Consider the following 13,753-nt stretch of genomic DNA (forward strand, 5'->3'; position numbering starts at 1 on the left):
CAAGGCCTATTTGCCTCTTGTTCCAAGCACAAGAAATGAACGGCATTCCAAGTTATTTTTTAGTGCTTCAGTATTCTGGGGAAGGAAGCATGCCCCAAGGAATTGACTTGAGAAAATATATGGCATGCACTTATAAATGGGATTTATGGGACAGTGGCACATAAATTAACCTTTAATGTCATTTCCATTTATAATGTGCCAAGATCATTAGAAGATATCTGCATTGCGGCTGCCTACCATAAAGGGCTGCTTAAAATATTTTTAACCTCATTAAATAAGACATAATCTGTGCTGCACTCATTAATTTTTGCACAGAAGGATACATAAAAAAGTTTAGCACATGCCACTCTTTTTTCCACTATTTATTTACAAGGAGAGAAAACACACATGTTAAAGTTTGGAAATGTATTTTAGGAAATGATTCCTCTGCTCGTTCTTGCCTTTAGACATTAATTTTTCTTTAAAGAATAGTATGTAATGCTGACAAAGTCAGGCCTTCCTAATTTCTTGGGGTCCCCTCTCTCCTAACTCCCTGTTACACTGCGTCCCATTTTGGCTTCCTGCCTGCGCGACACTCGCCTGCTTCTGTGCCTTCAGCTGTGCAGTTTCCCAGCCTGGGGGGCCTGGGATGCTCTTATCACCGCCTCTACCAGGCTCAGGTCAGACACCTGTAAGGAGCCTTCTTGAGTTTCCTCCTCATTCGTCATCCCCTCCTCTCCAGTTAGAATGAATTCATTCTCAAGTCCAAGGCACTTTGCTCTTGGGTGCCTGTAATTCATCCTCTTGTGTTAGTAGGTACCTGTTCGTATGCCTGCCTCTCCCAGGAATTATAAACTCTAAAGCGCAGTGTTTATGAGTGCTCTCTGCCCCGCCTTGCCTACTATGATGCTTTCCATGTTACAGCCACTCAGAAAATGAACGTTGAATTAACTCAATTCGTTTGCGGAATTGCTGTTACGATTGTAAGGTGGCTTATTTTGTATTTTTTCTTGTGTTTGGAGTTCACTGTAAATGCCTACGAATGGACTTGGGCTTTGTAATATGAGAAAGTGGAAGTGAAAGTTTTTATAACTAGTATACAGTTTCTGAAAGGACTTTTGGTTGAATAGTATTATTATCTATAGACATTTAATAAATCTTGGCAAACTTAGACTATTTTGGTTTAAGTTTGAGAAAGCATCTATACTGGACACTGCTGGAAGGTGGAACATACTGAATGTCATAATTTTTTTCATTGCACCTGGAGGAGAAACATCCGTGAGCCACCTCTGTTCTGTGATTTATCCCTTGTTAGGTACTTCATGTTTGTTAGGTACTTCATGCTTAAGGCACTCTGCCAGTTGTTAATGTTTCTGATGTTATTGTATTGACGTCGATATAATGATTTACTTTTCAACAGTATTTTTCTGTATTATTGTTTTGGTTTGGTTAGACTGTTCAGGAATTATTCAATAAAAGTGGTTTTAAAACAATCACCTTCAGGTGAAAGTAGACAGCAGTGCAAATAGCGACAACTGAGAAGAGTTTGCCTTGTTTTGCTTTGGTTACTCCTACTGTTACTGCTGCTAAGTACCCTTAACACATGTTGAGACTTACTGAGGTGTCTTGGTTATTCCTTTAAACTTTGAGGAATTCCATTCGCTATGAAATGGATTATAAGTGATCTCTAATAGTGGGCAAGAATTTGTGTCATTTACTGTTCAGGCTGATAAAAAGTCCATTTTGGTGTAGGTGAGTGTGTGTATGTGTGCACACCTGTGCATATGTGCATGGTTTCAGCCTTAAATGTGTTTTTATTCTGAGGACGAGAGAAGATAAATCATCCAGGTCCTCTGAAAGGTCTCCTCAGAATAAAAGCATCAGCCAGTCTTGAATGCCATTTCATGGGAAGTTAGTGATTGAAATAACATATTTGGTATTGGTTACAGTGATTAGATGTCCTGATGAGTAGGACTCAAAGGACCATAGCAATGGTCTGATACTGTCATTTATTTTTTAAATTTATTAAAAGTCAGTTGAGCAAATGTGTAAATGTTGCAGGGAATAATAAGATAACAGTATAGTGATACTACCGAAGGACAAACCCTGTCTCCCCCACGTCCCTGCTGTCTCATGTTGGGTAGTTTACTTTGCCTCTCAGTGCTTCAGTTTTGTCTCCTAAAATTGGAATTAATAGCAGTACCTATCTCATAGGGTTGCTGTGAGGAGTAAATGAACTAATCCCCAAAGTACCTGGACTGGTGCCTTTGGGATTGAGACATAAGCTTTAAAAATCAAGATCCACATTTTGAAATGAGTTTCCATTTTCACTAACATGAATGTATGAGAATATTTGTTAGAAAATAACGCTTTCTGACATTTTGTACAAAACACATAACTTATCCACAACATGTTGTGGAAACGTGGATCAGGAAAATTAAATAAAGGTGCGTGAATCCAGAGTGCATTGAAAATAAGACATGGATCTCCCCAGGATCTTAATCATTTTCAGGCTGTAAATCATGCATCCTCCAATGTATCAGTATTCTTTGAAATTGTAACATGGGGTTTAGAAATAGTTAGACCCTTCTGAAGTGCCTAGCCCAATAACCTAGAAATTGCTTTCATTCTTCTTAACTATTGAGTGGAAATAAGAATAAAGGCATCAGCTAGTACTGAATATCACTCCATAGGAATTTAGTGATTATTCTAAGTTGATCCCTATATGCAAAGGACCGTCTGATACTAAGGAATTACTATTTTAATACTACCTCTACTTTGTAATAACTAGAGAGAACCCCTTCCTCAATTCTCATGGGTATGTTGAAATGTCACGTCAACCATGAGAAGAAATGTGAAAAAAATCCACTTGACATTTTTTTTTACCAGATGTGATTATTTTACAAAGTAAACCAAAGTCTTGACATTTCTCACTTTTAATTCAGATGTTTGAATTCCTGTACGTTACTGATGTATGTAAGCTCCTAGTTGGATATGAGGTAAACAATTATGGATTAAGCAAATTAGCGTTTTGTTGCCAAGGAAACATCTATTTTTCGCCTCCAAGCTGAAATTCACAGTAATTAATAATACATAAGCTAACAGTGTATTCTTTAATTTCTGACTTACAAAACCACTAAATTGCCAGAAGCATTTCCAGTGCACATATTATTACTGAGTTTCCACAGCACTTGTTATAGTCTTTCTGGAAATAACACCCAAACCCGTTTGTCCACCAAGACATTTGTCCCCAGTCTTTCACTGGGCCCTAACACCCCTGCACCCTCCCATGGCAAAGCGAGAACTTGGCTCTCTCTTCCCATTCCAAGGCTCTGGGTTTTATATTGTTGCTAAAACCACTGCCATCCCCTGGCTTTGCCGCTCAATTAACTGGGAAGCACCTTAGCCTCTCAGGCCTCAGTTTCCCCATCGGAGAAAGGAAGGGAATGAACAAGGTCAGCTGAAAGGTCTCCTCCGGTTTTAATTCCATCCCCATGAGTTCCATGAGTGCAATTCTTTGACTGCTATTCCTTGATCAGCTACTACTCAAACCCTTCTGTCTCCAGCTCGTCACATACTTCTTTACTCTTCAGATTTAGTTACTTCATTTTTTTTATTTTTATTTTTTAGATTTTTTTGGTCTTTATTTGTTTTTTAATGTTACATTCAAAAAATATGAGGTCCCTCCCCCCATAACAACAACCTCATCCATCATCATGAGACATTCATTGCATTTGGTGAGTACATCTGTGAGCACCGCTGCACCTCATGGTCAATGGTCCACACCATAGCCCACAGATTTAGTTACATTTTGAGTGGGCTGTCTGCCAGCCACCCCCACCCACGCCCCTCATTTATTGACTCTCCTCCCATACGCCTTGTGGAATCAAGCCTCTCCTGGTGCTTCGGTTCTCCTCCTCCAGGGCTGCTGCCTGCTCTTCTTCGGGCCCAGGATAGCTGTCTACAATGTGACAGTTGAGCGGCCCCACCTGAACCTCACCTAAAGCGATGGAGACGGGAGGAAACCGGGGCCTCTCCCACCCTGCACTCATTTAATTCTCTGTTGAAAAGTAGACACTATTTTGAATATTCATATGTTGATGTGATAATTTTGTGACTCACAAGCATAGTTTTCCTGTTTTTTTTTAAAAAAAAATATATATGTGTGTGTTCTTTCTATAAAGAACGTTAGTGTTTTTCCCCCACTTTATAGAAGTAATCTGTGCTCACTGACAAAAAATCGGGAAACAGAAAAAGTGTGGAGAGGAAACTAAGATTGTTTGCAACCTCGTGTCTTAGTGATAGTGGTGATCACTGTTTAGTATTATGGGTTGGATATGACTTTAGTGCAGGGGTTCTTAACCTTTTATGTTCTAAGGACCTCTTTGCCAGTCAGGTGAAAACCACGACCCCTTGCTAAGTCCACACTATGCTGTACATTATTTAATAAATTTATTACACCTGCACCAACACGTCCCCACAAGAATAATGTTTTGTTTTTTTTAAAATTTCATTTCAAGCTCTCAGACCTCTTGTTAAGAACCCCTTCTTTAGTGGCTTTTATGAGGCTGATCTGAGCCGGTGTAAGGCTGCATTTGGGTTAAATGGTGGATTAAGCAAATACTAGAAGTATTACTGGCTCAGGAACTTTCAGAAGTTAAAGCCAAGGAATCTACAAGAATCTTTTAAAAATATACTTGGGTTTAACATTTAATTAAGATTGGAATTTCTTTTAGAGTAAGGGAGAATGGGCGAGGCTGCTATTTGGGTCAAATCTAGAAATAATCAGAGGTAATAGTATTAGGTCTGCATAGTTTTTCATTTGGAATGGAAGGTAGTTTTGTTCACAGAAAGGGTCTGGATATAGATTTCATGTGGTTTATTTTCCATAAGGAAAATAAGCATTTAGAAAGGAATTTTTATCATGCATAATTTAAATTTAACTTGAAATAGATGCCCTTTAAAAATAGCTTTTAACTAAATTACACTGAATTGTAGATATTTTTAAAATAATAAACATATATTATAAATTCTACTTTTTAAAATACAAAGTAAATTATATTAACATGCCATTTATCTACCTTCAGTGTTTCAGGAAGAGTTAAGTCTATTTGCTTCTTATTATAGTATAGCCTTACTATATGTAATTATAGAATATGTACCTTGTTATTAAGTGAATCTATTGAGTAGGATCAGATCATCTAGAACAGATGGCAGAAATGCCTTGTCCTTTGAATTAAACTTGATCTTCTTTCAAATTTATTTTCCAGATGATAGAGGAAGAATCAGTCTAAAATGTTTTTACGAAAACAGTAGAAACTAGTTCAGTCCTTAAAACACGCACTTCGCTTCCACTGCTCAGAGAGCAGGGGATTTACTTGTTCTGATTGTGCATCAACTAAGTACTTGGTATGTTGAGAAGCAGGCCTTAGTGTTTATTGCCACAGGAACTACACTCAATTGGCAGCATTTTAATTGTTGTGTATTCTTCACTTTTGTGATCACCAGGTTCTCTTATTCAAGTACCTTCGGTTGAGAGGGGGAAACTTAGTAAAGTTCGCCTGGGTTCATTGTCTTTGAAAAAGGAAGGAGAAAGACAATGCTTCTTATTTACAAAACACTTTTTAATTTGTACAAGAAGTTCAGGAGGAAAGCTGCATCTGCTCAAGGTACTGGTTTTACATGACTATTCCATTTATATTCCATGCACTTAAGAGGATTTAGGTGACTTTGTCATTTTCCCATCCCTGGTATTATCATAAGGTGGATTGTCACTTTTACACAGAGGGGTAATGTACCATAATGACATTCATTTTGTTGTCACCTGGATTCAAATTTATTTTAAGTGTGCATTACCATAAAGAAGTACAATTAAAACCATCAGCTGGGGGGGACGGATGTGGCTCAAGCATTTGAACACCCGCCTCCCACCTGGGAGGCCCCAGGCTTGGTTCCCCAGTGCCTCCTGAAAAAACAAAAACAGCAAGCAAAACAAACAGTAAAACCAACTCCGGGAAGCTGATGTGGCTCAGTGGTTGAATGCTGGCTTCCCACATATGAGTTTCTGGGTTCAATCCCCAGCTCCAGTACCAAAAAAAAAAAAAAAGCCCACCACCTGAACAACTAAGATTTAGTATGAGTAGATGACGACTAAGCTACAAAAATCTTTTTTTTCCAAATCACTACATTATACACTATTTGCTAAATGCTATTTTATCTTGCTCTATGCCAGTGCTCAACAAACAATGGCCTTTAGCTCGTTTTTGTCAATAAAGTTTTACTGGAATAGAGAAACTCATTGATTATGTATTTTCTGTGGCTGCTTTCATGCTACAATAGCAGAGTTGAGAGGTTGCGCTAGAACTCACATGACTTGCAAAGACTAAAACATATTCTCTTGCCCTGTGTAAGAAAAGTTGCTCATCTATACTCCCTATTGTTAGTGCTTAAAATATTTTCTGTAAAAAAAATTTTCTATGCTATCTACTATATTATCTATACTCTAGATTATCATTGCTTAAGAACAGTATCTGGCATCATCATGAAGGTTTTCTACTGCTTAAAACACTTCCAGGTTGTCGAGTTCAGCCCTTTGCTGAGCTGCGTATATTGTCTCAGGCCACAGAGGACCATCGGGTCTTCCAGGAACTGATTATTTGCTAAATTTTACAAATGATGGGGGTGAGAGTGGGGTGGGGTAGAAGAATCATGAAGTTAACAGAGTTCAATTCTTTTACACATCTAAATTTAATTTTGGACTCTTTGATACATTATTTATGATGCAGAATTGCTGTTTCCTTCTATGGCAACTTGGATATAAGGTTTACAAATCAGAGCTTCCCATCCTATGCAAGACCCTCACCCTCTTAATGAAAAATTGGTTTGTGTCCAGACAGGCGGGGTTCTGTCTCTGATAGAATGCACGTTGATTGAGGAGCCAGAGGCAAGCGATGATGACCGTAAGTTACGTTCTGTCACTTAGCGTTTTGTTAGAGTTTTTAAAAAGCCCCATCATTGGTATTTCTTTGTAGCTATGAAGAGCTGCTCAGGGAGGTAGGAGAGAGAGTGAAGATAAATTTCCTGAAGTCACTTTATATGAAAACTTCTGTCTAATCATTTAACCTGTGAGCCTTGTTAAACCGTCTTTGAGAAATCCCATTTTACTGACTGCCTTGTGATAGTGGCTTTTCAGGGAAGGGCAGAGAAGAAGGGAATTGAGTTAGTGTGACAGAATTCTGTAGATCATGAAAATAAAAAATAAACATGAAATGAGAAGTAAGAGACAGGAATCCCAGTCCTGGGTAACCTACTAACCTCAGTTTCTTTATCTACTTTTGAGATTAATAAAGACTTCTCCAGGCCTGAGAAGCGTGATATCACTGGAAGGAGACTCTGGACTTGAATGCATATTGACTGTTTAGTAGAACTGTGGGAAAGCAGCTCTCGTATTTTTGTTTCCACATCTAATTGTTTGATTTATGTGTGTTGAAGCCAAAGGTTCTGGCCAAGTGTTTGGACACCTGGATTTTAAAATAGTTGTGGAGCCTCCAGATGCTGCCCCTTTCACTGTAGTCTTGTTAGCACCGTCACGTCAGGAGAAAGCTGCCTGGACAAGCGACATAAGTCAGGTAAGCAAGTTGCTTTTGCCATATGCTTGTTTTTTCTTTTTTTCCCCAAATTTGACAACATGGTCTTTTGGGAAAGACTTTTAGAGTTATTTTTATAGTAAGATTACATCTGTTTGCTATTGTCACTACCATCACAATTATATATTTTGATATGATGTGATCATTTCGTTTGTTCATCTATTTTTATTCTTAAGGTTAAAATTTTCTTGAAATGTAGTAAACACATTTTACTTCCTAGGCATGTAATTATTTACTTATTTATTTAGATGAATCTTTGTTAAAGAAGTTGTGATTTTACAGAAAAATAGTGCGTAAATATAAAATGTAGAGTTCCCATTTACTACCCTGTTGTTAACATCTTGCATTAGTGTGGTACATTTGTTACAATTCATGAAAAACGTTTTTATCATTGTGCTGCTAACTATAGTCTATTGTTTATAATAGGGTTCACTGCACTTTTAACTTTTATTCTAATAACATATATATTACTTAGAATTTCCCTTTTTAACTGCATTCACATATGTAATTCACTGCTAATGACATTCACAATGTTGTGCGACCATCACCAACCAGCCATTACCAAAACTTTACAATCAACCCAAATAGAATTCTGTACAATTTAAGAGTTCCTGGGCATTTTTGTACTAGCTGCAACTGCAGTCACTTATGTTGAACGCTCTTAAAATTGCCCTGTTAGTAATGAGTTCATTGAAGTCTGCACTGGACATTTTGCTTGTTTGTTTCTGAGGTAGGAGGATGGTGAGAGAATTAGGGTTCAGAAATAGCTAACAAGCAAGATGGTGAGAAATAATGAATTAAGAAATTAGATGAAAAAGAGGTTACCATCTGAAGTATGAAATCTGAAAATGCCCTCCAATATTTCACACAGATACACATTTGGGAATAAATGTGCTTACCATTTGCATATCAGCAATGCTAAGTTTGGGAAATACGGCTTGTATCCAGGCAATAAAATGATTTGGAAATCTATCAGAACTGGTCATTGTTGGGTTTAGGGATTCTTAAATTTATGCTCCAATGCATTTTGACTCCAGTGACCAATTTAGGGAAAAAATGAGGTTGTGTGGAGCAAATACTGAAAAAAGGCTTGGTAATTACTTTCAGAATTTTTAATCCAAGAAAGATTGGAGCATACAGAAAAGGCAACTACTATAGATTTCATTGTCATCCTTTTTTCTGAAGAGCTCACAGTAATTTATATCCAAGACTTAGATAAAAGTATGAACTGGGTCAAATTTCTTCAGGTACTTCTTTCCTGAATGACTGAAAACCAAGGGAAGATTGGAAGAGGATGAATGGCATAATTATTCTTTTTATATGTCAAAGAAGTTTTACAGACCTCATCTCATTTGACCTTTACAATAATATTCTTAAGTTAAACAGAAAAAAATATTAGTCCCATTTCAAAGGTGAGAAGCCTGAGGTTCAAAAATGTTTATCCAATGGTACCACAGCTGCATTGAGTCACGATTCAAACCTAATCCTGGTCTTGTCTGAGCTTAGTCTTCTAAGAAGCTTCTACAGGAGGCTAAATTTTTATTTGTACACCCCTAGCACTGCACTGATAGTGAGTAAGTCCCTAGAAAGGAACACTTCTTTTTAGGCTAGCAAAGGAATGAAAATATGGGCTCTTTAGCTCCTTTATGTAATTGTATCCTTATGGTGATTATTAATACTTTATTAACTCTGTGTTGCACAAAATAATTCTTTGTCCCTATTTGTAATACATCCCTTAACCTTATTATGATACTATGGACCATGTATTGATTCTAGAGACATTTATTGAGCAATTATTAATGCCATGTACTGGCAGGTATTGATCTGGCGATCATCTCTGCTTTCAAGGAGATAGACTGCTCAGTAGAGAAGAAAGGGAAGTAGACAACTTAATGCAACAATTTTTTTTTGTAGGTGCTGTAAAGCCAAGATAAGTAGGAAGAGTGGGAACAATAGAAGTAGGCAAAGGTGTTTTTCCAGCTGCTTCTAGCTTCTACGTTATGATGTAATTGGAGCTCCTAAGATCTAGAGTTACAGAAAGCTTTAGGTGACCTTCCTTAGGGTGCCTGGTGAGACACGGCTAAGGGACAATGACCCATGGGGTGCTTGTGCAAGGGTGATTCTCTGCCTGGCCCTTTGAAGCAAGGTGCCCAGTGCTTTGCCTGCCTCAAGCATCCAAGTGAGTCTTCCTCTTTACTTATAGAAAAGTACAACTTCCTTCTCATTTCTCTAGGTAGCTATGGCTAATATCTTGCCTAGCAAAAATTTATGCTAGATTCTATTAGCAATTGAATCAGAAAAGGAAGCTAAGAAAAACTTATGTCCTTTTAAGCCATGCTGCTATTACATGAAGCTTTACTGTGTTCAGTCAAGATTTGTCATGTGTGGCTTTGGCAATGGTGGTTTCACTCAACAAATATGATTATTATCAAGCAATGCTATACATCAGACAGTAAGTGTCCTAGACACTTGTGATATGGAAGAGGCAACAATAACAAAAAATCTCGTGACCTTAGTTTATATTCTAGTGTGGAGAAGACCAAAAATTAAACAAGCAGTGTAGTAAGTACATACACACTGTTTTATGTTAGAAGGCGGAAGGTCAGAGTAAGAAGGATTGGGCTACTGGAGGTAGATGTGAGTAGTAGGTACTGCTTAAAAATGGCAGTTGCTTCATTCTTAAGGAAACATTTAAAAGCTTGTAGTGGGTGAGGGAGATTCCTTGTGGCTATTTGGTGAGGGGAAAGTCATTCCAAACAGAGGGAATAGCCATTGCACAGGCTCTTCAGCTGGAGGGTGCTGCCTATTTTGAGGACAGCATGAAAACCCACGTGGCTCAAGTGGAGTGTGCAAGAGGATGAGCAGAACAAAAGGCGGTCACAGTGTGTCAGAGGCCAGATCTGCACCACTGGGGTGATTTTAGCTTTTACTCTGAGTGAAATGAGAAGCCAGTAAAGGGTTCTGAGCAAAGAAGTTATGTGATCTGACTTAGGTTTTAAAAGGGTCACTTTTGTGACTGTGCTGGCTGAGAAGAGAGTGGGTTGTGGGACAAGAGTGGAAAGAGAAGAATTAAAAAGCTATTGCAGGGAAGCGGCCTTGGCCCAAAGAATATGGCGTCCGCCTACCAAATGGGAGGTCTATAGTTCAAACCCGGGACCTCCTTGACCCGTGTGGAGCTGGCCCCTGCTGCAGTGCTGATGCGCGCAAGGAGTGCCGTGCCACGCAGGGGTGTCCCCCATGTAGGGGAGCCCCACGCGCAAGGAGTGTGCCCCATAAAGGAGAGCCGCCCAGTGCTAAAGGAAGTGCAGCCTGCCCAAGAATGGTGCCGCACACATGGAGAGCTGACACAACAAGATGATGCAACAAAAAGAAACATAGATTCCTGGTGCCTCTGGGGGGGGAGGGTGGAAATAAATAAAAAATAAATCTTAAAAAAAAAAAAAGCTATTGTGTTCATCCAGGTTAGAGATGATGAAGGGTCACCCTAGCATGGCAGAGGTGGATAAGAGATAAGGGTTCAGATTCTGTATTCATTTTGAAAGTAAAGTTGACAGAATTTTATAATGGATCATAACTATGATGTGAAAGAAAAGAAAGGTTGAAGAGGTTTCCACAGTTTTGGGCCTGAGCAACTGCAAGAATGGGAGTTGTCAGTAAGTGAGAATGGGAGCATCTGCTGAGGAAAGATTTTTGGGGTGAAAATCAGTTTACTTTTGGATGTGCTGAGTCTACTAGGCATCCTAGCAGAGCTGTTGGAAGAGGGGAGCTCTCCCTGCACAGAGATATTCAACACCACATTATTAATAAATGCCCAATATTTTGGAAAGAGCTACAAAAGTGGTATGTTAATGTGGTGGAATATATATTGCTATTAGAAGAAACCAATATGAATAATCTGTAGAATGTAGAGAGAAGTAAATGAGGTAAAAAGCAAAAATGAGGCACACATACACAGAGTAAGATTGTAAAATTATTTCTACATAAACAGGATTGTGAGGGCTTTAGAGATAGAAACATTTGATTCTTTAGACCAGAGGTTTTTTTCATTTAATTGGGCAAAAGTGACTTGTGGAGCTTGTTAAACCTAGGGTTTTAGAATGACATCTGGAAGGTTCAATAGCCTGTATTATTAAGGTCTACTGAGTAGGTTATTGACCTGATAGAGGTTTTCTACAGAAAATGCTTTGGTGAGCATTTAGTGTGCAGGCATATTTTTAGGTGCTTTTGTCTTGATATTTTTATATAATAAAATAAAATATTAAACAGTATGTTTCCAAGCATTTCGTAGTTTCATGTTATTAATAATAAATATGTTAAAAACTTATTTGGGAGACTGACAAAGGTCTCCCAAATTCCATGGGTGTATGGTTTCATAAAAATGAAAATGCTTTAAGCAGAGAACAAAGCCAGTGGAGGTGCAGGCTGCTGGGCAGCAGGCTTGGCTCCATCAACAGTATAGCACTCTCTTCCCACCCTCACAGCCCGCACCTGCAAAATCACTGGGTACCCCAGATGCCCACCACCTTCCTTGCCCCCGGAGTGGCTGACACAGAATTACTCCTGCCTTCTTGACACTTCCTTTTCATTGGCATCCTCTTATCACACTGGTGGCTCCTCCGCCTTCGCTGCTCTTGCTCTTCTCTAACCCTCACTCAGTCCACAGTCTTCTTCGCTCTTCTGTATACATCCTTGTGCCCTGGGTGATTGCAGCGTTCTTACAGCTTTAACTACCATCTAAATGATGTGGAGTCTCCCACCCAGACCTCTCCCCTAAAATCTGGATGTCTGTTTATACTCAACATTGTTTTATCTTTCTAATTTTTTTGTCACTTCATTTTCATAAATTAAAAAAAATTTTGTGGCTTAATTTGAAGCCACCTTATTATTACCTTGTTACACTTAAGATAATAAACTGGTTCCTAAGTATCAATACAATCCCAGTTTCTTATAAGTAACTCTCTATAAGATTTAAGACTTTTGGCTTTGCCGGGCTTTTCTCTAAAGCTGTAATTTTTAGAAGCAACAATTGCTTGAATGATTAATCACACCTTTCGTTCCACCAGTAAAGCCATAATTAACCCATTGGCGCCTCCAACAAAATGTACAAGTGGCTAATGATCTTGACCAATAGTTCTTCTCTCCATCATCTATTTATAGGAGAAAATTTAAGGCTGGCGATTTGACCAGGCATTTCAATATAGTGCATTCATTTGTGCTTGTCTCACTGTCATACATTATGGTTTGTTGAGCAGATTTCTCTATAATTATGGATATTAACTAAAATGCAGAATTAAAATTCACCTCTGAGCTTTTTGGTTTGGGCATTTGTGTCAAAATACAGACCTGTGTAGACATATTTGTAGCACATTGGATGTGCTTTCTCCCTTAAAATAGCTTCCCTGGAATCAATAGGGAATTTTCTACTTTAACATAAAAAGATGAATTAAAAGAGAAAAATGAATTTTAACCTTTCTTCCCAGTCCTTACAAGTATTTAGAGGGTAAAAAAAATACGGTGATACGGTGGACCACCGACTTACAAACAGGTACAGCCTTGAGTAAGACTCTCACAAAACCCTGCTGAAGACAGAGCACCAAGTTCATCAAAGTCACTCAGGGCTTCTGTTAACATCCTTCTTCCCAGACCTCACCCTAGACTCGTCTCAGACTTAACTAGAATGTCCCTGGCCTACGAATCTGCCTTTGTTAACCTAGTGATATCAAGGGTTCCTATAATTCACATGTGTTTTAAAAGATACATGATGTCCTGCTTATTTTCATGTTTTTCTTCTTAACTGGGCCAACTGTCTGCATCTTCCCAGGGCTCAATTACATCTCCCCAGTACGACCAAGGTATGGATTTACATAATCCTGACTACTGCCCACACTTGCCACTGTAGATTTGATCATATACACACGCGGATGCCGATCCTATTGTAGTTTTTAAAAATATGTCTTCCCTTTCTTCAAAGCAGTATTACCAAGAGTCTCAAATGCAAGTCAGGTAACAGCAGAACACTCTAGTTGAAGTGTATTTAGTAGACCCGGGGCCCCCAGGAGCCCTGTCTGTTTAAACCCATGTTCTCGAACCCTGTCTGGGCAGCTTCTAAGAGATAAGGTGCCCATCTC

General features: G+C 38.7%; 1 protein-coding gene across 3 annotated transcripts in view; it reads left to right on the forward strand.

The window, feature by feature from the left end:
• The window catches only part of RASGRF2 (Ras protein specific guanine nucleotide releasing factor 2), a 287,125-nt gene that overhangs the window by 120,066 nt on the left and 153,306 nt on the right, over positions 1-13,753 (forward strand). For all 3 annotated transcript variants that reach the window (XM_004455898.5, XM_004455899.4, XM_004455900.5), the window contains exons 10-12: positions 5,488-5,648; positions 6,872-6,938; positions 7,471-7,607. In XM_004455898.5, the coding sequence (XP_004455955.2) occupies positions 5,488-5,648; positions 6,872-6,938; positions 7,471-7,607 (365 nt within the window). The remainder of the gene's footprint in view (positions 1-5,487; positions 5,649-6,871; positions 6,939-7,470; positions 7,608-13,753) is intronic.

The sequence above is a fragment of the Dasypus novemcinctus genome, chromosome 2, assembly GCF_030445035.2.
Source record: "Dasypus novemcinctus isolate mDasNov1 chromosome 2, mDasNov1.1.hap2, whole genome shotgun sequence".
Lineage (NCBI taxonomy): Eukaryota > Metazoa > Chordata > Mammalia > Cingulata > Dasypodidae > Dasypus > Dasypus novemcinctus.